We start from the raw sequence: 27,015 nt of genomic DNA on the forward strand, positions 1-27,015 counted from the left end.
TCTACACTCTGCTTACTTCTATTCAATTGCAATGATTCAATTGATTTCTCTGCTTTTGTAATTAGCTAATGTCAAAATTTAATACAATTTGACTTCTTAATAAAAATTTTTAAGGCAAAATTACCTAAAACTATTAAACGCCAGCAAAGAATTTTACCAAGACAGAAGGAAAACAATCTTCGTCTGCAAAACCCTTCGTAGCCTCGGTGCAGTACAGTACTTTGTCCGCTAGAGGCACTACAATCGATACGGGAGCTCGGGGTCAGTAGGGATAGGGCTAAAAGGATAGCACAGCATCAACCAGTGGTCTTTGTCTATGGTTTTGAGTGATACTCAAGTACTCAACTATGATATTTTAAAATATTTTAGATAAACTTACTTGTAAAATCCTTGATCCAAAACCATGACTCCATGAGAAAATACTCTGGACAATCCGGGACAATCTGTCAATTTCTTCAGCGAAAAAATTTTGTTCAGCTGTGAATTGTTGTTTATCACTGATATGGCAACGTTGAATGTCAAAAAGAGCACACGAATTTCTGATTGACAACACGAGTTAAGATTGTAGAACTTTGAAAAATTTGCTGCCGAAGGAATAGAATTTTACCAAATAGAAATGTCTGACTCGGAAAATGAAAGTGCGGGAGGAAAAGGCTCGCATCAGAAAGTAAAAAAATCAAAAAGTAATAGTACTTTTAAAAGTGAAGTTGGCGAAGTCGAAAACGACATGAGTTTACTAAAAAAGTGTCCTACATTATTGACTGCAGAGGAGTTAACATCTTCTGAATATGAAGCTTGGATGATTTCTACTCCCAACAGGGTACAACAGTTAGATTAATTTCCCAATTTTCTATTTATAATTCACAGACTGATTTTTATTATATTTAGCTGGATGCAGAAACAATTCGTAACCTTGAGTTCTCCCTGTCAAAGACAACCAAACTTAAAATTGAAGAGGAGAGATATGAAACAGTAGTTCAAAAAAAAGCTGACACAATTACCTTCCTCCTACCAGACGAAAATGGTGTAATTAAAACTGTTGCAAGAGAAACAATGGGGATCATTTCTTTTGTGAAAGATTTGAAGTTTAAAGCAACTCAAAATGAAACAACTAATCTTCCAGCCAAAAAAAGTGTTGTTCCACCAACAGGTCTTAAAATAAGACATCCACTTTATGGAGATAGTAAGTACTTTTCCCTACACTCACTTTTTTCAACAGTTTTATTGATATTCTGAAACACACTTAATAGAATTGGAAGATGTATTGGCTCAAGCAAGGGGAGAGAAGAGACCTAAACCAGTTGAGAGGGGTCTGAAAAAATCACCAAAGAAACCAAAACAAGAAATCACTGATGACAACCAACACAAAGAAGAAAAGAAGAAGAAGAAAAAAAAAATTTAAAGATTGTTGTTGCCAAATCCAATGGTGTCCATCAAATTACAAAATTCAGTGAAAAAACTTTTTCATTCCTTTTGCAAACTCATTTCTCTGCTGAATGCAATAATTATTGGCCTTTTTTTCCAAACTCTGCATTGCCTTATTAGAAGGATCCAGAACAAGTCCCATTTTTACTGTTTCTAATGAATCTTGAAACTGCCTTAAACCTTTTAGTTAAAAAAAAATTAGGTTAAGAAACATCAGTAAAATTTGTGTAAAATTATAATCACTGTACCTAGAAGAGCAGAAGCTTTTCTATAGATGGCTTTAGGGTCGGATGGAGCCCGCTTCAACACTTGATCACACAGATGAAGAACATGACGGTAATTAGCTTCCAGTAATTGACATGCAGCTAAATTGTTATAAATAGAAGCCACTAATGCAGTGACGTCTTTCTTTAAAACTTCGGCTTCTTCATCTTTGTTTTCCCGATTGTCGGCCAGTTGTTTGATAAGTCGAACTTCTAAGGGAATCAACAATTTTAATGCTCGTGCAAAAACGTAGAACGAATCAATAGTCTTTTTATCACGATGAAGGGTAATACCCTGCTCTTTTAACTGTTTGCTAACTTGAATAACTTCCGACACTTCCCAACACGGAATAGGTGATGCCTGTGAAATTATACTAATAAGATGAAGTTCGAATGTAATGCATTCTCCTTCACGTGTCTTGGTGCGGAATAGGCTCACTTCGCGTTCGTCCATCAGCTGTAAACACAGTTCAAGAATCCGAGACCACTCATCATGGGCAACGCCGATACGGAACATGGAAAGCTGTTCCGTTGTATCCGCTATTGGGTTCCCTTCCTCTGTGCCAGGTTGAAATTTAATCACTTTCCCATCAATTTGACTCCAAAATCGCGGCCGCTTTCCTTGATGTCCTTTTTCGATGACTTTCTTCGCCAAATCTTTTTTCATTTCGATCCATTCGAACGTCATTTTGCGGCGATGTAGGACAGTCGAAGCTAGACAGACTTACTCTTTTCAAAATCAGACAAACCTGCCCAAAGTCGACTGTAATCGTACAGCTGGGAAGAAAGTTGAATGTCTTGTGATAGATTTGAAGGCGTCTTGGTTACCAGGTCCCTATAAAAAATTCAGTCGGTTTGAGACGTCTGAAATTTATATAGCAAATGATGTTTTTTATTACGCGTAGTAAAGTCCAGTTTCACTGCCCAGTTTGGGAGATAAGGCGCAGTGAAGAACAGTCTGTGCTCCTTGGAATGGACTTCGAATTACAATAAAGCGAATCGGTTTCTGGATTGCTTTCAAAATTGGGTTTTGCAAGAAAGGAAAATGACGGTAAATCGGTGTCTCCACTGATCCAGGATCTACACTATAAACACGAATGCCTCTATCTGTTAAAACAAAACAAAAATAGTAATTATTCCAAATAAATATTACAGTAATGTAATAGTTTACCCTTGTGACGTTGTGCAAAAGTCTTACTATACAACAATAAGCATAGCTTTGCTTTAGCGTAACTCTGGAATCTTGCTGATGTTGTAGAAAATGTAATAGGGATGTTCGGCGTGTCGGGCCGTTTACTTACAGTTTCCAAGTTGAATAAATTAGACACGAACAAAACCGTGTCTTTTACCTCTCGTCTATTTTAACACACTGAATATTGTACAGTAAATTGGGGGGGAATAAACAATAGGGGGGTAGGGAAACAACGACTGAATTTGGGGACCAACGACTGAATTTGGGGCCACCTATCGGGGGCCCCCAAGGCAATAGTCGCGTAGGTGCGCCGGTGTTGTTGTGCGGCGTCCTGATCTCGTCGTCGTCTGTTGGAATGGAATATTCCTAACACACTCCCCACCAGAGCCCGTAGCATCCGGCTCGACATCTTCGACGACGTCTTCCGGTTCTTCGGGAGCTGGCATAGCGTCTCCGATAGCGAGATCGATTTCTGGTTCTGGCAGAGTTGGATTTGGATCCTCTTCCGGCTCCTGGATCGGTTCCGGATTTCCAATTTCGACGTCTTCGGCGAGATCTTCTCGCAGCTCTATAGGGTGAAGACATTGAATGGCTCTATTAATTAAATTACCATTTGGAATCTTGAGCATGACAGAACGGATGAGTCCGTCGCGGCTTGGAATCAGTTCCTTCACTACTCCGGTAGACCACATGAGTCGTTTGGAGTGTTCGTCGTGGATAACAACGACTTCTCCTAGGCGGATCTTCCTTCCGGATTTTCCTTTGGAGTGGAAGTTGTCTAGTTGGAGTAGATAATCGTCGACGAATCTAGCACAGATGTCAGCGACATATTCCCTCCTGTTCTTGTCCATCTCTTGTAGTACGATGCTGGTCGATGTAGGATCCAGCAAGTTAACGGCTGGCTCCGGATCGGCACGAGTAGAACGTCTGTTGTTTAGAAATTGGTTAGGAGTTATCGGAAGTGGATCGTCAGCTCCTTCCCCAATATAGCTGAGTGGGCGGGCGTTGATTACGCTCTCGATTTCTGCTAAACTCGCTTCCAGTTCCATGTAGTCAAGGCAGGCTCGACCGTTGGAGCGTCGCAGCAGATCCTTGACGCTCCTCACCATCCGTTCCCAGAATCCTCCCCACCATGGCGCTAGGCTGGCGGAAAATATCCAAAGGGTTTTTCTGGACGCGAGAAAGTCTTGAATGATGGGATCGGCGTGAATAGTTCTCAGGAATCGGTCGACACATCGGAACGTTTGCGCGTTGTCCGAATACATCACTGAGACGGGTCCTCGTCTAGCTGCGAATTTTCGAAAGGCTAGTAAGAAGGAACGCGCCGTCATATCGGGTAGTAGTTCCAAGTGAACCGCTCGAGTGACTGCACACGTAAAAAGACAAACATAACTTTTAAGATGGTTCGTTTTCTTAGCTTTAGTTGTTGTTATTAAGATGTCTTGGATTTCGACATCTTCTTCGACTGAATCCTCTTCGCCTACGATTAGAGCTTCGATTGGAGCGTCTCCTTCAGCGGGTGGCTCCTCGATTCGCTCTTCAGTTGGATCGTCTGCTGGCGTCGGATCCTGGACGCTTGGTGGAGCTTTCCTTTTCTTCCTTCGCTGTGCTGGTTTGTACAGCAGTGGTCCAGCGAAATCGACTCCTGTAACGTGAAAAGATTGCGCATGTTTGAGTCGGTTTAAAGGAAGAGGGGCTGCTAGTTCCTGGAATGGTGGCGATGTCAGTTTTTTACATTCCACACAAGTAAACAGAATCTTTTTCACTTGCTGTCGTCCTTTAACTATCCAGAATTTTTCTTTCAACTCTGATAGTGTCACCTTTGCTCCTGCATGTAGTAGCGACTCGTGTTTGTCTGTAATTAAGAAAGTGATTACTATATGTGATGCAGGAAGCAAAATTGGGGGATCGATGTTCCTATCTCTTAGGGCAAGTGATACTCTCCCATGGATTCGAACGAGACGGTCTCTGGCGTCCCAGATTGGAAAAAGTGCAGCGATTTTCTCCTTGGGCTGGATTGTGTTGTCTAACTGTAGCGATTCAAACGCCTTAGGATACCGCTCTCGTTGGAGCTGTCTGTAGATCGTTAGTTCCGCTTCATCCAGCTCCTCTCTGGATAATCTTGTAATCCGGATAACTTTTCCACTTCCTTTTCCATCTGGTCCAATTGCCTTTATCGACTCCATTCGTTCTGGACCGGGAGGTCTGAGCTTCTTTTGACTCCTGCTGAGGAATCGTGAGACCCAGGCTGTACGTCTTAACAGTCGATTCCAGGTGGAAATTTTGTCGAGATTCCAGTCGACGGAGGCTGTTGGAATTGCGATGGCTGCTGTTGTGCTGACCGTCGTACTCCTAGCTTCCGATTCCATTTCGGACTGGATTGTTTGTGGAATTTGGTCGTTGGGAGAATCTGGCCATTCCGTTTCTTCTCCTTTGAGCCAAATCGGGCCGTTCCACCAAAGAGTTGAGGTTACCAGCGTTGGCGCTGGCGCTCCCCGCGAGGCAAGATCGGCCGGATTTTGGAGACCTGGACAGTGTCTCCACCACTCGGGTTGTGAAAATTTTCGAATCGTTTCCACTTGATTTCGGACGAATGGTTTCCATTTGTTCGGCTCTCCTCTAATCCATCCTAGTGCAACCAAGGAGTCTGACCAGTAGATAGTTCTCCAATACTGGACTTGCATTGCATTTTTTACGACTTCACCTAAACGTACGGCTAAAAGTGAGCTCAGCAATTCTAAACGCGGTAAAGTTACTTTTTTCTTAGGTAGAGGTGCAACTCTCGTCTTGCTGGCCAGTAGGATGATGAGTGGATCTTCTTGTCCTTTTTGGAGTCGGGCGTAGGCTACGGCTCCATACGCTGCTTCAGAAGCGTCTCCGAAGACGTGAATTTCGTGAGAAGTGACTTTTTCGGATAGTCCGATCCATCGTGGAATTTGTAGTTCGGTGAAATCGGCGAGACCAGTCATCACTATCTTCCAAGATTTTTGGATATCGGCTGGAGCTGCTTGGTCCCAACCTATCTCCTTTTCCCAGAGCTTCTGGTAAATAATCTTTAATAAAAGTACAGTGGGAGATAAAAATCCAATTGGATCAAAAATTCTTGCCGAGATACTGAGTATCTTTCTTTTGGTGATTTCCGTTCCCACTTCTTCCACTGCTTGGATGATGGATGCTGGGTCGAATTTGAACGAATCGGATCCGGTGTCCCACCGGATTCCTAACACCTTCTGTTGGCCGTCCAAGGCTGGGGAGAGTAGGCCTACGACTTGATTCGACAGTCCTTTCTCCTTCAGGTGTTGTTTGAGGTCTTCGTTGTTGGTTGCCCAGCTTCTCATGTTGAGTTGGGCGTCACTAAAGATCTCGTCCGTCTCATCGACTCTTTTCTTGGCGATTGATAAATTGTTTGCTCCGCCGAGGTAATCGTCAACGTACAAACTTTCTTCCAGCTGTTGAATAGTTTCTGGAAAACGAGACTTTAGTGATTTGAAATGTTTGTTAATTGTAACACGTAGGAGAAAGGGGCTAGAACTAAGGCCAAAGGGCACTCTCTTCCACTTGTAGGCAATTAGAGGCGATCCAGCCACTGCTGGATCCCTGGGCCATAAAAACCTGATTGCTTCGGCATCTTCCGGCTGCAGGGCGATGTTTAGAAAAGCCTTTTCAATGTCGGCAATCCAGGCAATCTCGTACTTTCTGAAGCGTATTAGCACTGATAGGAGATCCGGATTGAGATTTGGTCCGGTCTCCAACACGTCGTTCAGACTTGGGCCGAATTTCGTTTTTGCTGCTCCATCAAAGACGGGTCTGATTTTCGTCGTTGATTTGTCGCCTCTGAAGATCGGATGATGTGGGAGATAGGTGTGAAGTTCTTCGTAGTCCATGTTCGCCTCCTCGACGAATTTGCTGTCGATGAGCTTTTGGATTTCTGCGTGGTAATTCACCAAGTCTCCTGGATTTTTTCTCAATCTTGTTATTGTGCTTTCCACTCTTCCGGTGGCCAACGGGAGATTTTTCTGAAGTCTCCACTTGTCAGTTGTCCAAGGGATCGGTGTACAGTATCTTCCATCTGGCCATCTCGTTATTTTTTCGTCAAAGAAATCGAAGCGATCATCCGATTCCACTGCATCAGCGCCTTCAAGGTTCGCAAAATTTTCTATTTTCCAGAAAAGAGAAAGGTCGAAATTAGCAGCAACTTGTTCTTCCTTCTCAAACCATTTACTATCTTCTTCTCCGCTGGATCCGATTGGGGCATCTGAGAATGACGCTCCTATTGGCGTAGTTTGGGGACTGGCCGTTCCAGTCTCCTTTTCCATCGGAGTTTTGTTTGCTTGAGTTGAAAGGATTTTTCTTTTTTGGCTACTTGTCGCGAATGTTGACGTAATCTGTGGAATCGGGTAACTTGATGTTAAAATTAAATTTTGGATTACTTGAGTTCCTGTCTTCGATTTTGCTTCTTGAGATGGTCCAGCAATCATTCTTCCGAGTTTCGTTTGAAACGCGCGCAATCCGCATGGACTCTGTATGGCGGCTTCATTCGACATGATCTGGAACATCTGGTCCATTCCGACTAAAATTCCAATTGGCTGATCTTCGGTGTGTGCCATCTCGAATCTGTCGTCGGCCAATTTTTCGTTTTGGATCCAGAGGCTGTTTGCAAATTCGGATCCTACGTACGGGCCGGTATCTGAAATGTGATCCGATTCTAAAGCCATTAGTGTAACTTTTGGGGCGCCTTGCCAGGTGCCCCTTACTTGCATTTCGACGTTTTTTGTCATTTCGGGCTTGTTGGGTTCCTTTTTCTTAAACACTCTTGTGCTGATGTTTTCCACCGCTACTGTCTTCATGTTAAGTTGCGATGAGAGTGATTTCAGCACCCAAGAACGATGACTTCCGTCGTCTGCAAATAAAATCGCTCTTGTTTCGTTACCGTTTTGGCCGCTGATGATGACTGTTGCCGTTTTCAGCATCAATTGTCCAAAGCTGCTTGCACAGGCTGTGGTTGTCAAAGTTGGATCGCTGGCCACGATTATTGCTGCTGTTGTGGGATTGGTGACTCTGACGTCTCCTTTGTCGCAGAGAGCGGTGTGGTGCCTCCCTCCGCACTTGTTGCAGTTCCGGGCGGATGTGCAATCCTTCAGCGCGTGTTTGTCTCCAAAACAGTTGACGCACCTTTTCAAATCAAAGATTATCTTTTTCCTTTCCGTCAGCCCTTTCGGACATTTTGTCGGCCAGTGAATTTGGCTGCAGAAGATGCAGGGCCTTTCGCACACAATCCAACTTGGGTTAAATTTAACGTTTTTATTTTTTAAGGCGGATTTAACCTGAGGAGCTGGACTTGCTTTGGCTCCTACTGCCAATTGTGATGCTGTTGCCGGCTGTGGATTTGCCGGTTTGGGCTGTTTAGGAGCTGGAGACGATTTCTCCTTTTCCACACCTTTGATTCGGTTGAACCTTTCGGCCGCGTCGATTTGATCTCCAATGAATTTGATGACCATCTCGATGTCCGTTGATTTGTTTGTTGGCGATTTTGCCCATTCTTGTTGGAGCCTGGTAGGAATTAATTTGATTAATCTTGCTCCGAGGAGTCCGCCAAAGGAACTTGTGGGGACTCCTAACGTTTCCAACGCGCTAATGTGCGATTGGAGATTCAGCTGGAAGCTCCTCAGAGCTGGAACGTCGTTCCCGTCCTTTACGGGCTGCAAGGCATCCAGTTTCTCAATGTGCGCGTCGATTAGAACGTCCGTCTTCCCGTACATCCTTTTCAGTTCGTCGATTGCGACTTGGTAATTCGCATCTGTTAATTCAAGATTGTTAACCAACAGGTACGCCTCACCTTTAAGATATTCCTTGAGGTAATCGAATTTTTGGACGTTTGAAAGAGATGAAGAGTGGACAGCTGCGTTAAAGGATTCCCAGAATTGGGTCCATTCCAGTACGTCTCCTTTGAAGTGCTTAATTTGTCGCTGCGGCAATCGTATCGACTGTACGGCTGAAGCTGGGGCTGGTGCTGCCGTCACGTTGATTACTGGCGCGGGAGGTGCCGGAATGGCCGCCATGATTTGGGCAATAATTTGCGCCATCTGTGCTTGACTTGTTGCTGGATTTGCTGCTTGATTTGCTGCTTGATTTGCCGCTTGATTTGCTGCTTGGCTTGTTGCCTGTTGTTGGAAGAGCGCTAACAATCGTTTGTCTCTGTCCTCTTCTTTCTTTGCCTCTTGCTTTTCTTTCACGTCGTCCAACCATTCTTGCTTCTTCTGCTTGATGATTGATCTTGCTCCAGACACTTCATCTTGAACTTGGAGAAAGGTGTCCAGATCCCCATCAATCTCCTCCTGCGCGGCCTTGGTCGCTATTAATTTCTCCTTGATTTCTTTTGTTGCGCTTTGGTAGCTTTCGAAGAGACTTTTCAATCTTGTTTCTAAGGTTTCTAGTTCTTTAACATCTTCTTGGGCCATTACTTGATTTGCAAATCCGTTGATCCGGGTTATTGCTCTTGTTATGTGGCCTTTGGTGGCTGACCTTGTGTTTTTCATTGACTGAACCATTCTTCCTGGTTGTGTAGCTCTTCAAGAGCTGTTGACTGGGGAAAAGGAGATGAAATAGAGAATTAATTTAATTTTTTTTTTTTTTTCGATCACTTATCGACTGATTTGCCCGTTTCCTTTTCCTGTTTTCCTTGGGGTTTCGTGGAACGGATGAGTTTCCGTTTTTTGTTTCCACTTTGTTTGAAATCCCTTGGATGTATCTGAAAAAGAATCGATTTAAATTTGGAGCTAGGGTAATACCCAGGCTCCTGCAAAAATCCGGGCTGGATGACTCAATTAAGTGAATCTGGTTTTTTTCTGTTGTTGGTGGCGCCACTTGCGGCGTGCCACTACACTTTGCGAGAGAGGAAATAAAGTTTTTTTTTTTTTGGTGGCGCCCCTTGCGGCGTGCCACTACACTGAGCGTGAGCGAGAAATAATTTTTTTTTTTTTTTTTTTTTGTTGGTGGCGCCCCTTGCGGCGTGCCACTACAGTGAGCGTGAGAGAGAAATAGTTTTTTTTTTTTTCGTTTGGATGCACCGATGTTTCGGGATCCTATGTAAGAGGGTTTTTTTTCTTTTTTTTTTTAAGGAAGGACAGATGGACAGAGAATATTCATTCAATAATTGTATTTAGCGGTTGTTTTGGAGACCTTTCGGCTCCTCTGTGAATGTTGAGAGAAAGAGAAAGATTATTTCTGACTCGATACCATCAGCAAGCGAAGAATGGATACGGGAGGACACACGTGCAATGAAAAGAGGAGACGAAATCCCAGTAGTTTAGCCCAGGCCGATCTATGGGCCAGAGGTTGGGACGGCGTGTTCAATGGCCGCCCCCTCAGGCTAGCCCGACAACGAAAGGCACAAAAAAGTCGAAAGAAAAAAAATGGAATTTTTGGGCATAGGTTCCCCCCTTTTCTACGTCTTTTTTGTTTTTACAATTTAGTAGTTTTAGTTTGGGCAGATTTTAACCACCCAACAACAAAAGAAAGAAACAAAGATAAACGTTTGGGGGGTCTAGAATTGTGTAGCCCCAACCGGCTTCACAATTTTGAGTTTTGAGTGAGTTGATTTGAGTGATTTGAGAGGGAGGACACGGTTATGCACTGGGTTAAAAACCGTTCGAAGGACCATGTAGAAAATGTAATAGGGATGTTCGGCGTGTCGGGCCGTTTACTTACAGTTTCCAAGTTGAATAAATTAGACACGAACAAAACCGTGTCTTTTACCTCTCGTCTATTTTAACACACTGAATATTGTACAGTAAATTGGGGGGGAATAAACAATAGGGGGGTAGGGAAACAACGACTGAATTTGGGGACCAACGACTGAATTTGGGGCCACCTATCGGGGGCCCCCAAGGCAATAGTCGCGTAGGTGCGCCGGTGTTGTTGTGCGGCGTCCTGATCTCGTCGTCGTCTGTTGGAATGGAATATTCCTAACAGATGTTCCGATGGCTCCTTCGTCGAAAATACATGCACTCTTCAAGTCTAAAGATTTAGTTAAAGAATGTGCAGCCGATGACAGAAATATTACGCGGCTTTGATCGGCTAATACTGGAACCAGTAATTCAGTCAAAAGAAAATGCCCTGTAGAAAGATAACAATAATGAGTAAATAATTTAATTCACTAACATATACATTGCATCAAACCTACCCAAATAGTTGGTCTGAAATGTGACATCAAATTTATCTACAGTTTCTTTAGGAGGATGGAAAAATACTCCTGCATTGTTGATAAGCAAATCTACTTTGGAACATATTTGGTTCACTTGGGAAACAAATTTATGAATAGAAACAAAGTTGTTTAAATCCAGATACTCGCAGAAAATCTTTGGATTCTTAGTTGTTGCTCTAAGAGATTCTTGGATTGCAAGACCTTTATCGAGATCTCTTGCAGTAAAAATTATGCTTGCACCTCTATTAGCAAGCTGTTCAGCAACAGCCAGTCCTAAACCTATTGACAAATTAGATTTTGGTTTTTTAGTCATATTACATCATTTTTCTTATTAAAATTTTTTTACCAGAAGTTCCACCAGTAATTATTACAACTTTCTCATCAAGCCTCAAAACACATCGACATAAAGGACCTCCACAGCGTTTTCTGAAAATGTAATCAATATGTTAGTTTTACATAACGGATAGCATTTCATAAACACTTTAAAAATCTTGTTAATCCTAATTTAATTGAACACAAGAGCACGTTTACCATACTTAATATAGTAAACAATGAATGCCGCACCCACACAAGCTGCAAATTTCTTCAGAAGAGCCCACCTCATAGTTTTTTAATCACTAATAAGAGAATAAAAGACAGACCTTACAATTTTAATTTTCAAAACAACAGACGAAATCTTTAACATTTTCCATTCAAGGTTGACAGATTTCTTATTCAAATTGCACAGTCCACTGCCTGCGGCCAACTCTTCGGGACCTCCGGGCTCCGGCCTCCGGGGGTCCAGGCTCTGGCTGCCGCCCTCCGCGATTTATCTTTTAAATTTAAATTGGGTGGCTAGAAAATAGGAAACGCATTTTGCAGCTAGCAAATAATGAATACAAATAATGAATATATATATTTTGTATTTCATATCTTCGTTTATTGACCAACCATTGCGGTACGGACACTGGACACAGTATCCTTTCTATTGAACGAGAGCGGACATTGGCGTAACGAAGCGGACAACTATACAATTGGCAGAAAGTAAAATTATAGGAAACAAAAATTGCTGGAAACAATAACACTTTAACACCTAGATAGACTAGCTTTAAGGTAACAAATTTTGATGGGAAGAAATAATTGTAGTAAATAAACAAATAACGAGTTAACGACTATTGATTACACACACATTTAGCACTCATTTTGTAAAGCAATCTGTTGCTAGGAATATTTTAGAAGAAATGTTCGCCAATTATTGGAATATGACATTTTCAAACACGTACGGTGGATGGTACGCGTTCAAGAGTATCAATAGAACATCACAAAAAATAGATTTCAGATATTGAAATGTTATGAATTCTGTGAATAATCTAGCATGCTTTTACTGGTTCTGCTGCATGCCATTAAGGATATGACTGATTTTTCTATTTTCAGGGTTATTCAAGACATCTCTCAAAAAGAGTTTGGTTTCTTCTTTGAGTTCCTCCAGTTCCTTTCGACTTTGTTGATTCTGACGAATAAGGGCTGCTGTTCTTACAGCAACATCATACAGCCCACTTTCCTTTAACATTTCAGTTGTTCTCAACAATCGTTGATTGCAGTTGGCAGTTTCTTCATGTATTATGTGTTCCTGTTGTTGGCTTTGTTGTTGAATATGAGACTGATTGGAAGATGAGATGCTAGAGTTGTTGGAGTTGTTGGAGTTGTTGGAAGGGCAACTAAGATATGGATCTGAACTTCTTGAGTTCACCTCAAACACCTCGTCTGACGAAAAAAAGGTATTTTTTCTGCATCTTTTGGACGTTGAAGGTTGGCAAGTTACGTAATGCGATGAAGTTGGGCGCTTATTCCCATACCTTAAACGCTGTTCAACAGGGTTTTCAGGAACAAAACTATTTTGAGAATTCATGTCGAAATGTTGGGTTCCTTCTCTGTTGTTAGTCATGATAATAGAAAACATCCCAATTTTGCATGAAACACATTACACGATTAGGATTAAACACGTTTTTAGAGAGATCAAGACTCATGAAAATCGCAATACAGACGATATTCTATGCAATAACAATGATCATTTTAATAAGTTTCTGTTTAGACTCACTGAAAATGATTCTGCCAATAAACACGTACCGCCGCCTATTGAACACACATGTCAAGAATCTCTGGTTTTTTTCGTTTAAACTCAAAAGAAAAAGGTATTAAAAAGGATGAATTTGGAATTGGATCACGTTAGAATCGAGTTTGTGTGTCCAGTAATTTACGTTATTTCTTAAACTTTAAAACGTGTTATGTATTACAACTTACAGGATGGAGCATAACATCATCGCACACTTTAGTGGAATAGAAACGTCTAATCACTCAATGAAATCCATTATTTTTCCAGTGGAGGATGGAACAAAATCAGCTTTGACCAAATCACTCGAAAAGTTCAAAAAAGAAGTCAACACATTTTTGACAGAATGCATTGAAAAGAACAAAACAACTTCATCTCAAGTTGACAGTATGTAGCTAAAGATACTCTATTTCAAATCAAATTTTACAATACTTAAATAAAATTAAATCTAAAAATGTTCACTGTATTTATGTAGGTTCTGCAGCAAATGATGAAGAACTAGAGAGTGATGAGGATGACAATGAAAACATGGCATCCACAAGACCAAACAAGGTTCCTAAATTAGTGTAATGTAATTGAAAAATTAAGTGTGTGTATTTATTCAGGAATCTGGAAAATATACTTGTTCCTTTTTTGCATATTATCTTTAAAAATAATAGTCGTTTTTGTCCTTTTTATTTCTGGCCACTTCGGGGGCTTAAGGAAAAACAAAATTCATGATACTAGGCAACGCCGGGACTCCATTTTGTATCAACGTTCTGTGCGTTCGCTTCTCTCTGTCGGCACGTATCAATTTTACCTCAGCTAAACCACTAAACGAAAATGTTGGCCCGCAGAACTTTGGCACTCACAAAATCTTTGGTTGGACGCAATGGATTCCAATTGCGAACATCAACCATTTCTGGCCCTGCTCGCGTCAAGGTTTCTACTGGGGTATGTACAAATTCATTCAGAAACAATTGACTTAAGTTTAGTGGATTCCGCCTGTTATTCTCTAATTAATAATTAATCAATTTCTATTAATTGTGTTACAGGAAATGGCTGTCCTTGGGGTTGTGATTGCTCTTGGTGTATCGTTCTTCCCAGCCTGGGTCCTCGTCAACATCCCTGCTTACAGAGGTGGAGCTGCAGAATAACTTTCATTGTTTTTCACCAATGAAACAGTTGTAGAACATGTAAATGAATGGCATACAATATAAAAATATCCTCTTAAAAAATATATTCCAAGTGATTTTTCTTGAAAGCTGTTTGGGAACTAAGAAACAACATTTTATCAATGGCTAACAAATAGTCAAATGCCACAGCATAAAATATAAAAATGTATTGAGTGGTTTATGTGTAAACTCTAAACTATTTTGCTGTGTGAAACAGATTTTGTCTACAATGTCTTGTTAACAAATAGCCAAATAATAAAGCAGAAATGTAAAATTTTTTATTTTTAAAAGAAGTTTGTTTAAAGGTTAAGCTATTTTGTAGCATGAAATGGTCGATCTATTGATAGTTAGTTAAGAGTAAAAAAATACCCTAGCTTTAAGAACAAATTGTCTTACCTGCAAAGCTATTTTTGCACAATGAAACAATTTGTATCAATGGCTGGTTGATAAGAAACTCTTAACTCACATACGATGATATGTTGTTAACATGGGCTTCTTTGAAAGTGATGTAGAATTACGAAGACCATTTGATTTTAACATTTTGGAGAAGACCAATTTTAACTCACTGAATTCACAAGAATTGTCACAATGAAAGATGTCGCTTCTATTTATAACACGGCCAAAGCAATTACATAAAAGCGACTTAAATCCACACACCATTTGGCATTTTCCATGTTAATAATCGAAAATACTAGCTTACAAATAAATTATCAAAGCACGAAAAGATTGGGTTTCCAAAATTTTATTCATATTGTTCATAAGGATGCAACTCGCAGAAATTCCAAAATTCCGACGCAGAAAATGGAGAGCATAAGGGTGGCGGTTAAAAACCCAAAAGAAGCAAGCAATGTTGTCGAATTATTTGGCACCGGAATGCTTCAACAAGACTCCAAAAGATTACTAATAAAATTTTCATAACATTAGTCTGTTAAGAAATTTTGCCAATTAATTTTTAAAATTTTAGCATTCAACTGTTTCATAAAGAATACAGCAACTGGTTTCAATTGGTGCAACTAATAACATTCTCTCCAAATTCCTGCGTCTACTCTGGCAATCCCCTCAATATTCAGCTCCGGGTTTTTCTTTCGCGCATCGGAAAACTCGCTTCCCTTAGGCGGTCTCTTCCTCTGGGTTGTCGTCCTCAACAAATTCACCATCATCGACGGTAGCCTCCTGTTGTGGTTAACAATATCAAAAGTTAAGTCGTGATTCTATTTATGGATCTAAATGGCTGAGGAAAATGACCTGGTATTGTTGGTATTCAGAGACAAGATCGTTCATGTTGGATTCGGCCTCAGTGAATTCCATCTCGTCCATGCCCTCACCAGTGTACCAATGGAGGAAAGCCTTGCGCCTGAACATAGCAGTAAACTGCTCGGAGATACGCTTGAAGATCTCTTGGATGGCAGTTCTGAAGGAAAAATGAAACATTAAAATTTAAGATTTAGAAAAGTTGACAGAAAGTTAAAGACATACGAGTTGCCGATGAAAGTGGCAGCCATCTTGAGTCCCCTGGGTGGAATGTCACAAACTGCAGTCTTAACGTTGTTAGGAATCCATTCAACGAAGTACGAAGAGTTCTTGTTCTGAACATTCAACATCTGTTCATCAACCTCCTTCATGGACATGCGTCCACGGAAGATGGCGGCGACGGTCAAGTAACGACCGTGGCGGGGATCGCAGGCGGCCATCATGTTCTTGGCATCGAACATCTTTAAACCGAAAAATATAAACCGGTTATTTAACAATTTACTCCGACACTTAAACAAATCAAATTCGTTACCTGTTGGGTGAGTTCTGGGACGGAAAGAGCGCGGTACTGCTGAGATCCACGGGCAGTGAGGGGCGCGAAACCAGGCATGAAGAAATGGAGACGAGGGAAGGGCACCATGTTCACGGCCAACTTACGCAAATCAGCGTTCAACTGACCTGGGAAACGGAGGCAGGTGGTGACTCCTGACATGGTAACCTAAATTACAAACCACATTTAAAATCCAGTCACACCGACCAATTGAGATAAATGGTGAGTAAAAGAGATCATTAGACGCCGGGCTGACTCACAGACACGAGATTGTTTAAGTCACTGTAAGTCGGATTTTCCAACTTTAGTGTTCGGAAACAAATATCGTAAAGAGCCTCATTATCGATGCAGAACGTAGAGTCCGTATTTTCAACGAGCTGATGTACAGACAGTGTGGCGTTGTACGGCTCCACCACAACTTCGGATACCTATATTGTAAGGAGAAGAAAAGATGAAATAAAACTCACCGAAACTAAATGATTGAGGTCGCCATAAGTAGGGGAGGTTAATTTAAGGGTGCGGAAGCAGATGTCATAAAGCGCTTCGTTGTCGATACAGAAGGTTTCGTCGGTGTTTTCGACCAATTGGTGAACGGAGAGGGTTGCATTGTAGGGTTCCACCACAGTATCGGACACCTATAACCAGACGAGACAGCAAGCACGTAAAGGACCGTATTAATAAAACAGTTAACTGACAAAAGAATCAAATTGTTACATAATACTACCAAACAGTTAACACTCAAATAAAACATCATCCCCACTCGAGATTGACTCAAATGTTAAAGCATGGATACATAATATTGGTAGGCATAATTACTTTTGGGGAAGGAACAACTGAGAATGTGTTCATGATACGATCTGGGTATTCCTCTCGAATCTTGGAAATGAGCAGGGTTCCCATTCCGGATCCAGTACCACCTCCCAAGGAATGAGCAAGTTGGAATCCCTTTTTGAAAAAAAAAAGATAAAAATTAAATAAACAATTTGAAATGTCAAAAAAGTTGTGAAGTGACAATGACATACCTGGAGACAGTCACAGTTTTCAGCTTCTTTACGGACAACATCAAGTACAGAATCAACCAATTCAGCACCTTCGGTGTAGTGACCCTTGGCCCAGTTGTTGCCAGCTCCACTTTGACCGAATACAAAATTGTCAGGTCGGAAGATCCTTCCATATGGTCCAGAGCGAACAGAGTCCATGGTGCCGGGCTCCAAGTCAACCAGAACAGCACGGGGAACATACTTTCCACCTGAACCTCACCAAGCATACACATGAGTAATTTTTTCAGAGACACAAAGAACAGAAAAGAAGATGAGAACTAAACTTACTCGAGGCCTCATTGTAGTAAACATTGATCCTCTCAAGTTGAAGGTTGCTGTCACCGATGTATTTGCCCTCTGGATCTACTCCATGTTCGTCGGAAATGATCTCCCAGAACTAAAAGGAAAAACGCAGGAAACACATTTAACATCAAGTCTTTCATCATACAAAAGAAACCCATAAAAAAACTAGTCTGAACCGGCACCGCCTCGTGGAGAATCCGACTCGCAACCGCGGGTTGAGAGCCGGCAACAAGGGAGGCATGGGTGTGGTTGGCTGATACACGTCAGCGGCCATTGTGCCGGCATACAGCCCAACCGTCAAGCAGCCCCCCAAAGGGAGGGGTAGGGAGGGGACAAGATGGCAGCAGTTTTCTTTTTCTCAAAATTTCAGCGTTTTTACACAATGACAAGAACACGAATTACCTTAGAACCGATCTGGTTACCGCACTGACCGGCTTGGAGGTGAACAATTTCGCGCATGTTGATGAGTTAATGGAATCTAAGAGACTTTTTTAAAGAAGACTGAAGTAGCCGCGAAGTCAGGTACTTGCAATGAAGGACCAGACAAGACGAGCGCTAGAGACTGAATGACTGTTCCCTGCTTCTGGCACTAACAATCATCAAGTCGTTAACTATCGTCTCGCTTGCCAGACTCGATCGATTGTTGGGAAATCAATAGAAATTGCGAAACTGAAATCATTTTCAACGGGATTTGGATTGATGCAAAGTTTCTGATTGCTCGATTACCGTTAGGTGAGATTAAATGAGTCTGATTGTTTGATTCAATCAGAAATTAATAGAAATACTAGCAGATTCTTGTTAAGTATCGATCGAAAGAAGCGTCTCGATTCGATGGCTTATTTTTCCTTTTTTAGAAATTTGGCGCCTTTTTTGGTAATGGCCAACAAAAAAATGGGGATGGGAGTTTTCCCCTCCCTTTTTAAGGGCGAGTTTCTCTTCGCCCTATTCTAAACCATTACGCATTTTTCATCATCACGTGAATGTCTGTGAGATCATGATAATGGAACAACATTCACCTATGATTGTCAATTAACCCAGAAAAATATATATTTCCAGAAGATAACGTGAGTCAAGAAGAGGCTTTCTACACCGTAATCGACAGTGAAATACATTTCAGATTTTCAGTTGAATGCATCGGCGTAGCCGAGTCGTCGACCTTTGAAATTCAAGATGGCTCTCCCCATTTTTATCTTTTTTAGTTTTCCGAGTTTTATTTTTATTTTTCTTCATCATGTCGACCGGTGTTATTGAGGCCACACAGCAGGTAGTATGAAGCCTTCAAAGGTGACACACACACACAACGTGTGTGTATGTATCCTGGGCTAGAAAAAAAATAATTTTTACATGAAACGACCATGTTTGAGCCTCAGGACATTCGAGCTTCGTTGCCCAAGTATGGTCGTGAGTTTGCCTATACCGTTCTTTCTTTTTTCACGTTCGTTCGTTCATCTTCTTCATACCTGTTCGTTCTGGAGGAGTTTTTAAAAAAAGAATTCCAAGTGAAAAATTAAACCACATTGTCTCTCGAATATATTTTTGCACGTTGGTATACTAATCAAGATATCATAATAATATGTAAATAGGTGTGTGTGTGTGTCGTATAGGAAGCCATGTTTTCGACGTCACACAGTACAGAGTTTGTCTTATTTTTCTTCGTTTATACATTAGACATGGCGAAATGAGCACCCGACATCTTGTTTCTCCTCTTCTTCCTCCTTTCGAGCGTGAATCATCTGACAAGCCGATTCATTTAACAACAACCAAAAAGAAACGTATAGAAAATTCGTCAGCATCATGAAATCGTGAAAAACCGCGGATCGGGTTTTTCGTCATCGTTTTCCCAGAAAACCAAAAAAGAAGAGAATAATCAAAATAATAAAACAAGGTAAAATAGAAAATGGGCGAAGCATGACAGATCCCCCCACACACAGACACACTAGTAGAGTAGTAGTTAAGTAATAGTCAACACACACACGAAATAATAATAAAAAAAAGGCGCAACAGATTTGCTGAGTGCGAGTGGTGGCCAGGTGATTCACACGCCCGTGTCTCTCTGCTCCCCTCTGCTCCCTCGACACGGATAGGTGGGGCACACACACACACACATTATTATTATGTATATTTATTATATATGTGTGCCACCCGTGCCCATTTAGGGTCGCATCTAGAAAAACAAAAAAAGAATATTACCCATTGTTTTGTTTTGTCTACCCATTTTGGGGTTTTCGTGTCGTCACGATCGGGAAAAAAAAGTAAAAAGAAATATTTTTGTTTTTATGTACATCCATCCAGCGACATTACTTATTCATTCGTTCATCCGTTGATCTGCCTGGGCCACGCTATCTTGGCATCCTGCCGCCGGAAGGCGAACGTCGTACAGGGTCGATCAATTGCTGAGCCTCCGTTGATGGCGGCATTGACTGCGGCAGCCGCCACCGCTGTCGCTGCTGCATTGCCCAAAATCCACGTCTGAGGGTTTTCCGTTTCGGGTAATTGGATCTCTGGACGTGATGAAAAGGAAAAGAAAAACTTTTTTTAGTCAAACTGAAGGGAAAAAGGAGCCGGCCACAGTCACGAATGTAGTCACAGTCTGGTGGAGAAGCCCAACAACTGAAAGGAAATGGGTTTGCAACGCACCTTGGCCGTCGACAAGAGCCACCAGTGTAAAGTCCTGAGGGTTGGATAGTCGCAGTTTGAGGGCCAATAACTTGGTGACGTCACGAACTGTCATGGACGGCCGTAGGGGAACCGTGCGGGCCAGCAAACTGCTCTGGTTCTCATCGGCCACCAGAACGCGGAGGACGCACGGCGTCTGTGGGTGGATCGATGACATGGAAGCGACAGACGAGACGTCACCGCCTCCGCCGGGCATGGAAGTCAGCGTTCCCATCCAGCTGCCGCAGTCGGACGGCGAGGCCGGCCTCGATTGAAGGTTCTTCAAGAGCTGGGCGGCCGAGCTGAGGGCCGTTAAGAAATAACCACCTTCACCAGCCAACAGTGAAGGTTGCAAGAGGGCCCACATGAAATCGGCTTCCATTTCGGCCGTCGAGAAACCGCAATGGGCCAGCAGCCACGCCAATAACGGCAGGAAATCTTCGGCCGCTACAGAGTCGCCACACGTCTCAGCCGCGTGGTTGTAGATGGCGGTGCAGGCGTCCAGCAGTTGCTCCAACTTGTCTAGAGGTGACGCGGCTCGCTGGAGCCTATCCAGGCTGGCAGTTGCACGTTCCAAGATGTCCGTTGACGGAGGTGATTGCCCCTCTTTCAGACCCAAACTTGACGGATGAATTTCGCGAGCCACCCGGATCCCAGCCAACAGTTGCTGGACACTCCCAGCAGCCAGGGCTTCCTGTCCCAGCAATTTGTACAAATGCGACCTGAATATTTTAACCATAAAAATTTAACTGTTTTGTGTGGGAAAACAAATTAATTGAATGATAATACCGAAGTGGCAGAGTGACCAGCTGATGCAAAACGAGTTCCAGCACAACGTCAACGTTGAGGAATTCATTGCATTTCAGTTTGGAGCGGATGTCGAGCAACGCCGAGTCAAAGGCCGGCTCACCGTGCTGGATCAGAAAGTTTTTCATGCCGGAAATGAATTGGCGGACGTTGCGTAGGACGGCGGCCGCCCGCTGCTCCTTGGCTTCCCGGGTACATTGCAGGAAATTTTGCAAACTCCGTCCAAAGGTCGTGGTGCAGTCTTTGCCCAGCTGGAGGATCAATACCTGCGTTCGAAAAGAAAAATAAATACAATTATAAGAGAAGCCCCAAAGAATTGATCGACTAATAATGGCAAACAACTAGTACCTGGAGGTTTCGGCCGGCCTGGCTGTTGCAAGTGGAACGTAAGGCTAGGAGCCGAGGAGAAGCCAAAAGCGGATCCATTTTGTCCTTGAAACTCCGGGTGCGCAACAGCGGAGGATGGACGGAGGGAGGTCGGGCGGATGCATTGGTAGGCGATTTGGCCGGCGCCGCTGGATCGACTGAGGAAGGCCTGAGAGTTTCAAAGTCACTGAGTGTGGCAACGCCGCCATCCGACGAATTCGAGCTGCCCGTGTTGAGCGTGTGTTGCTGGGCCAGGTGGAGGAAACGCTTCCGCCGTCCGCTGGTGCTGCTCGATCCTCCGTGGACGCTGCCGGAAGGCGACGACAGCAAACGATCCCATCTGGCGCTATCCCACGGCTCCGAGAATTCCGTCACCGTTCCGTCATCGCTCGAGTCGTTATCTCCGTCGTCCGGCTCCTCGTCGGCTTCCTCCAGATCGCCGGCCGAGCCCGATAACAAATTATCATAGGCAGAGACTCTTTGCTTCGTCAGATGAGATGTGGCCACATTCCGAGTCAACTGAGGATGCGACGGAGGAGGAACGGGCGAACGGGACGGCGTTGCCAAGGCCGCAGACGGGCACAAGGTCGTCAACACTTCCTGTATGGACACACACAAAAAAACAGAAATAAATTCCATTTGTATAAATTTCAAATGAAAAATTCACAGCGGATAAGTTATATACCTGTATGGTAATGGAATCGTCTCCAGGGGCCGGCAGGTAAATGACCGATGGGAAAGCTTTACGGTTTTCAATGCCCAAAGTTTTGGACGACTGCGGTGGTGGTAGAGGAGGTTTAGGCATGGCTATCTGCTTGATTCGGTTGTTGACGGTTGAACGTTGCCCAGTTGGGGGCAGGACGTTGACCCTGGGGTTCGACTGTGACTGGGTCAAGCTGGGCAGAGTGCAGCGGACGTATCCGTCTTTAGTGAACGTCGTGAAATCAGACGGATTGCTCGACGGAGGGAAAGGTGGCGGCAATGGCAACGGCCGTCCGGCCTGTTGACTCTTCTTCCAGGCCAGTTGAGCAGGTACGGCGTCGGCCGGCTCCGAGTAAAGGGGTGACGTTCGACGGCTGTTGGTCTCCTCTCGACTCTCAGTCGAACTGCAACTGGTCCGTCGACGAACCAGCGCCACTTCAGTCAATTCCGGCACGGCATTTTCTTTGTTTTCCTGGACCTGGACGGTCTGGATCTTGTGATTGTCCTGGGATGAGACGACTTGTTCTTCTATTTCAATGGCTGGACTGTTTCTGATCTCGATGATGGTCACAGACAACCTCTGAGGCTCCACTTGTTCTTCCTTTTGCTGGAAAGGCGACGGCGGTTTGATTTCCTCCTCGGGCTCCACCTGGGCGTCAACTGAAGATTCCGGCTCGGGGCTGCTGGACAGCGATCGAGAAACGGAGAGTCTTTTATCCGAGCTGGCCGACGTCATCTTTTCCATGGTCGAATTCGAACTGGCTGTGCTGGAAATGTTGTCGTCGCGGATTTCAACCGCATCCTCGTCTTCCGGCCTGTCACTCAACGCCGTGTCCTCCTCATTGGCCAGGACGACCGGCCTGGGCGAAACGTCAACTTCAACGTCTTCATCTTCGTCGTGACTGGCACCCGGTGAGTTGCCCCAAATGTCTTCATAGTCGCTGGCCTTGTCCGCCAAACTGCTGTGATGGCAATGCGGGGACAACGGGGCCGTCGACCTTCTCCGGCGCGGTCTCCTCCGCCTCTGCACCAGCCTCCTCACTTCCTTCCTGACTGTGGGTGTCGGTGGCTGTTGGTCCAGCAGACCAGTCTTCTCTTCATCCGCTGGATGAACAAGAGGAGGAGGAGCTAGCAGAGGTGAAACGGGGGATTCCGGTTCTAGTGATGAGCATTCTTGATCCGACGACGGATTGTGGCTGTTGATGGCCAGCTGAGGTTTGCACCAACGTGGCGGAGGTGGCGGGGGCACTGGCTCCGACCCGCGAGCTTCCAGCCGGGGTGAATGACTCTTCCTGTCATCTGGCGTCGGCGGGGTACTTAGCGGAGGTCCCAAATGGCCGCTACTGCCAAACGGCTCGAACGTGGACAGTCTCAACGGAGGCACTGGCGGTGCCCTTTTCGACGAGATGGTCAAGATGTTTTCACCCGTGTTCCAGAATTCTTGCCCTGTCAAAAACAACAAAAGTTTAAAAAATAAAAATCCTTATCATTTCTGACATTTATCTGTCTGTGGGATTAGATTAGTCAAGTCTGGACTTGGGAGACTGTTTTGGTCTGTTTGACCAGTTTTATTACGACGGCCGATAGGGTCGTAATTTTATCTCAATTCTAAAAGTCAATGAAATGAAAGGTGTTGAAAATTTTCTTGTTACCTAATAAGGCCAAGTTGGTGAGACTCGGACGGTTGGGACACGAACGAATTTTGGCCGGTAATTTGAGCCGAACTGGAAGTTCGTCACAACATTGGCAGTAGTGAGCCAAAAGGGCGGGCAAGTTGTCGAATACGAAATCAGACGATTCCAGTCGGACACCATTTTGGGGACTTTCGGCCGCTTCGATCAAATAGTGCTGGACGCCGGCACCTACAATGGCGGCACCAATACTTAGACGTGATCCTGGTTCCAGGACAGTCGTCGATGTCAACTTGACCGACAAGGCCAAAGTGCCCGGTTGACTCGACTGTCGTGTAATGAAAACCTACAAAAATAACAATCCAATTAGCTTGATAATTTCAATTTGAAATGATTTAGAAATGATTTGGTTTTTACGCCTTGTTCCTGATTTTGAAGGAGCTGGGCAGCCGCTACTCGCTGGATGTTGGGCAAATACCAGATGGGATGACTTCGGATGAGCCTTTCGAGTAGTGGAATATCAGACGAGTCGACCACATCCTCGCCGCAGGGTGGTGAGATGCCGGGCAAATCGGGGCAGGAAGTCGTGTGACTGCTGTTGCTGCTGCTGCCCTCGACTGTCGGTCGGTCTGTTAATTCGGCCGTGGTTGACGAATCCGGCGATCCGCCAACCAGTTCTTGACTTCCACGTAACGTTGGGCTGGTACTCAAATCACTCAGGATGGAATCCAGATCCGAAGCGAAGCTGTTCAACATCTGCAATTGAGAAAAAAAGAAATAAAATCAGAATTTAGTTGGGAATTAAACGGTTTTCCAGGTCAAGGCCATGACGGTATGACTCATCAGAGTCTCTCTCTCTTTTCCCCCCACACGCAATTCTCAACATCCGGCGGAAATCACGATGATGTTAATGACATTTCATTCGGTACAACAGTGACATCGATTTTTTGGGCGTTGTCTGATGGGATGGCCGAGTTTCGTATCATCATTACCCCAAATCAATTAACCCCGGGGTAGTAAAAAAAAGGGTGTTGGCTGGATCGATCCGCTGATGAAAACAAAAGTCGGCCATTTTTATCGGAAATTTAATAAAAAGAAAAACGGAGGAGGAATGCCAACCCAACCACCAGAGAATTTAGAAAATAACATTCCATTTTCTCCTACTTTTTATTGTAGTCTGTTAAAAAATTTTATCTCCGAAAGGAATTTAACTGCGCTCAAGATTTCTAAATAGAAACGCGCGTTTCAATTCTAAAAATACAAAAAGAAGAAGAAAATCCATCGACGAGATTCGAATCGAATTGTGTGAAGAGATGAAAGTGGAGGGTCATATCACATAACAACACAAAGTTGAATAGAAAAAGATATAGTACACACAAGAGATGGAGAGTATGCCCAAAAATGGACAAGGGCGGGCCCCCGGTAAAAGATGGGGAAAGAAAAAAAAGAAGAAAAACATATCAACATGTTTATTCAGTATGATCGTTTAGCCGCCGGCGGGGCATAGATATATAAATTTCCCAGCTAGAGAGAGAGGCTCGTTTCAAGAGTGTGTACGAGCACCAACAACTAAAAAAACGCAAAAGGCAAGGCCACAAGATATCAATAAAGAGATTCCTCTTCTTTTTTAAAATAAAATAAGAAAAGGGGACCCGCTGGCTCGAACCCAAAAGGGGAAACTTGTAAACGGAATTCTCAGTAGGGCGAAAAAGCGGATGAGGTTACCACCAACTCAGGTATCTCTCAACCGGAAGAGGATATGATTTAGTACAAAATAACTGAAATTTCCGGAGGGGAAGAAAAGCTCCGCCGGATTAGTTCAATTGGCACTTTTAAGTAAAAGTATTTCGACATGTCATTTTGTTGGAAAATAAAAAAAAGACAAAGAGCGTGCGAAATGTGTACCAGCGGTCGAGACAACGGGCGACACAACAATGGAGCAGCCAATTGCATCCGGCTGCTGCTGGAGCTGCTCCTTTCTAAAAAGGGGGGGGGGGGATGGAAGGTATTTTTTGACGGGCGACCTCCACGCACAATAACACACACGCGGGAGTGCTCGCGTGTTGTTTTGTCGACGTGGTTTCGAGAAAGTTGTAAGAAACGGGGGAACTGAAGAAGAAATAATGAACAAGAAGAAGAAGAGTGGAAACAGTTTGGCCTGAGGCTGCGGAAATGACGGGATGGAAAGAAACCTTCTCTTTCGTCGAAAATTCCCCCCCTTATACTTCATTAGAGATGGAATTTCATCTCCCGACGAGTGTGTGTGTGTGACTCAATCACGATTAGCAGAGAAGAAAAAACCCATCCGGTTTCACATTTGACGCCACTACAACTGGGTTTCACGTGTGTGTGTCTCTCCACAATTCCGGAGGGTCGAAAAACTGTGTAGGAAGGGGGGGAGTCTGCAGACGAAAATAAGTCTGTGGGTGTGTGGGCCTAATAACTATATGAGCCCCGACTAAGATTCCAGTGCCAAAACGGCGAACTTTGTCTAGAAAAAGAATAAAATTTGATGGTAATAATGAAATTACCAGCATGTAGGAAGAAGATGAGCGAGGAGCAGGTGACGGAGTTGTTCCATCATCTGCCGATTTCATCGGACTAGCAACAACAACTGGATGAGGAGGAGATGAATTTTGTGCAACAGCAGCGAAATGCGACGCGACGAAACCAACCGGACTGCTGGATGCACATGACATAGTCCACACACGGCCGTGTTTGGCTTTCTCTTAGCTCTCTGTAACCAACTCTTTTTCCTCTGTTGGTCTCAATCGTACACACACACACCAACAATTCTCCCCTTCTTCTTCTTGCTAATGGTGGAGCACACAAATATCTCTCCCCTCCAGTCTGCCAACACACAAAACGATGATTTCGATTCTTGTTGTTTTAGATATCCATCGGTTGTGCAAATGTGTGTCGATTGGGGAATGCAAAACAACACACACACAGAGAGAGAAACGTGTAGGCCCCTGAGCCAACAAACGGCGTGGGGGAAATTCAACACGAGTTTTTAATTCGACGACTGAGCACGACTTGAGTTCATCGCTGACTGGCTCGCGGCACAGCACACAGGAAATATCTCATACGCTACTCTACGATCTACCCAAAGGGGGGAACGACGAAATTATCAAAAAAGGGCATGACAGATGTTTCGTCTGCTATCGTGCAGCCACCTAGCGGAGGAAAATAGAAACTCGAGAGAGTTTTCTGTGAGACAACATGAACAAATGATGGAAAAATTGATAAAAACAATGGCGAAATAAACCTGGGTCGTAAATATCGCACGGTCGTAAAGAATGATTAAACAATGGTGTAAAAGATAACACCCCCAAAAAAAGCTCGTGATTATACGTGTGGAAGAAATCGGTGAGCTAGGTGTAA

General features: G+C 43.7%; 7 protein-coding genes and 1 long non-coding RNA gene across 14 annotated transcripts; 3 read left to right on the plus strand and 5 right to left on the minus strand.

Annotated features, from left to right (window-relative positions):
- The first annotated feature begins 486 nt into the window (after nucleotides 1–486).
- LOC124198667 lies at nucleotides 487–1,525 on the plus strand. The gene is made up of 3 exons (XM_046594626.1): nucleotides 487–820; nucleotides 889–1,183; nucleotides 1,251–1,525. Exons 1-3 carry the CDS (start codon nucleotides 617–619, stop codon nucleotides 1,400–1,402), a joined length of 651 nt encoding a protein of 216 aa, XP_046450582.1. The 5' UTR covers nucleotides 487–616; the 3' UTR covers nucleotides 1,403–1,525.
- On the minus strand, nucleotides 1,204–11,838 carry LOC124198662 (retinol dehydrogenase 11-like). 2 transcript variants are annotated; one of them, XM_046594619.1, is made up of 8 exons: nucleotides 11,725–11,838; nucleotides 11,430–11,509; nucleotides 11,063–11,362; nucleotides 10,854–10,995; nucleotides 2,860–2,939; nucleotides 2,588–2,795; nucleotides 1,674–2,523; nucleotides 1,204–1,605 (listed from the first exon to the last, which is right to left on the minus strand). In XM_046594619.1, the coding sequence occupies exons 1-7, from the start codon at nucleotides 11,766–11,768 to the stop codon at nucleotides 2,403–2,405; spliced, it is 975 nt and encodes a 324-aa protein (XP_046450575.1). In that variant the 5' UTR covers nucleotides 11,769–11,838; the 3' UTR covers nucleotides 1,204–1,605; nucleotides 1,674–2,402. The 2 variants fall into 2 exon arrangements, with proteins under 2 accessions (XP_046450575.1, XP_046450574.1); XM_046594618.1 differs by having other exon boundaries at nucleotides 11,620–11,765.
- LOC124198419 (FK506-binding protein-like) lies at nucleotides 1,448–2,376 on the minus strand. Its single transcript, XM_046594250.1, has 4 exons — nucleotides 2,128–2,376; nucleotides 1,983–2,049; nucleotides 1,674–1,901; nucleotides 1,448–1,605 (listed from the first exon to the last, which is right to left on the minus strand). The coding sequence occupies exons 1-4, from the start codon at nucleotides 2,374–2,376 to the stop codon at nucleotides 1,448–1,450; spliced, it is 702 nt and encodes a 233-aa protein (XP_046450206.1).
- LOC124198651 lies at nucleotides 3,034–10,651 on the minus strand. Its single transcript, XM_046594599.1, has 2 exons — nucleotides 4,647–10,651; nucleotides 3,034–4,586 (listed from the first exon to the last, which is right to left on the minus strand). The coding sequence occupies exons 1-2, from the start codon at nucleotides 9,426–9,428 to the stop codon at nucleotides 3,153–3,155; spliced, it is 6,216 nt and encodes a 2,071-aa protein (XP_046450555.1). The 5' UTR covers nucleotides 9,429–10,651; the 3' UTR covers nucleotides 3,034–3,152.
- A 1,186-nt stretch (nucleotides 11,839–13,024) lies between the features above and the next one.
- LOC124198668 lies at nucleotides 13,025–14,391 on the plus strand. 3 transcript variants are annotated; one of them, XM_046594630.1, is made up of 5 exons: nucleotides 13,025–13,298; nucleotides 13,366–13,559; nucleotides 13,648–13,724; nucleotides 13,875–14,105; nucleotides 14,207–14,391. In XM_046594630.1, the coding sequence occupies exons 1-4, from the start codon at nucleotides 13,267–13,269 to the stop codon at nucleotides 13,890–13,892; spliced, it is 321 nt and encodes a 106-aa protein (XP_046450586.1). In that variant the 5' UTR covers nucleotides 13,025–13,266; the 3' UTR covers nucleotides 13,893–14,105; nucleotides 14,207–14,391. The 3 variants fall into 3 exon arrangements, with proteins under 3 accessions (XP_046450586.1, XP_046450583.1, XP_046450584.1); XM_046594627.1 differs by having other exon boundaries at nucleotides 13,027–13,254; XM_046594628.1 differs by lacking the exon at nucleotides 14,207–14,391 and having other exon boundaries at nucleotides 13,027–13,254; nucleotides 13,875–14,106.
- Nucleotides 14,392–15,052: 661 nt separating this feature from the next.
- LOC124198659 (tubulin beta chain-like) lies at nucleotides 15,053–18,050 on the minus strand. 4 transcript variants are annotated; one of them, XM_046594610.1, is made up of 9 exons: nucleotides 17,873–18,050; nucleotides 17,456–17,564; nucleotides 17,150–17,376; nucleotides 16,944–17,072; nucleotides 16,595–16,762; nucleotides 16,110–16,295; nucleotides 15,803–16,038; nucleotides 15,572–15,737; nucleotides 15,053–15,499 (listed from the first exon to the last, which is right to left on the minus strand). In XM_046594610.1, exons 1-9 carry the CDS (start codon nucleotides 17,927–17,929, stop codon nucleotides 15,437–15,439), a joined length of 1,341 nt encoding a protein of 446 aa, XP_046450566.1. In that variant the 5' UTR covers nucleotides 17,930–18,050; the 3' UTR covers nucleotides 15,053–15,436. The 4 variants fall into 4 exon arrangements, with proteins under 4 accessions (XP_046450566.1, XP_046450568.1, XP_046450565.1 ...); XM_046594612.1 differs by lacking the exon at nucleotides 16,595–16,762 and adding an exon at nucleotides 16,388–16,555 and having other exon boundaries at nucleotides 17,873–18,046; XM_046594609.1 differs by lacking the exon at nucleotides 16,595–16,762 and adding an exon at nucleotides 16,388–16,555 and having other exon boundaries at nucleotides 17,150–17,382; nucleotides 17,873–18,046.
- An 830-nt stretch (nucleotides 18,051–18,880) lies between these two features.
- On the plus strand, nucleotides 18,881–19,351 carry LOC124198675. The gene is made up of 2 exons (XR_006876663.1): nucleotides 18,881–19,016; nucleotides 19,139–19,351. It is a non-coding gene; the product is annotated as an uncharacterized LOC124198675 (long non-coding RNA).
- Nucleotides 18,984–26,859, minus strand: LOC124198653 (protein sprint-like). Its single transcript, XM_046594603.1, has 9 exons — nucleotides 26,163–26,859; nucleotides 24,049–24,387; nucleotides 23,653–23,977; nucleotides 21,984–23,446; nucleotides 21,281–21,898; nucleotides 20,915–21,198; nucleotides 20,108–20,847; nucleotides 19,772–19,971; nucleotides 18,984–19,634 (listed from the first exon to the last, which is right to left on the minus strand). Exons 1-8 carry the CDS (start codon nucleotides 26,328–26,330, stop codon nucleotides 19,784–19,786), a joined length of 4,125 nt encoding a protein of 1,374 aa, XP_046450559.1. The 5' UTR covers nucleotides 26,331–26,859; the 3' UTR covers nucleotides 18,984–19,634; nucleotides 19,772–19,783.
- Nucleotides 26,860–27,015: the final 156 nt, after the last annotated feature.

Source organism: Daphnia pulex, chromosome 7, assembly GCF_021134715.1.
Source record: "Daphnia pulex isolate KAP4 chromosome 7, ASM2113471v1".
NCBI lineage: Eukaryota > Metazoa > Arthropoda > Branchiopoda > Diplostraca > Daphniidae > Daphnia > Daphnia pulex.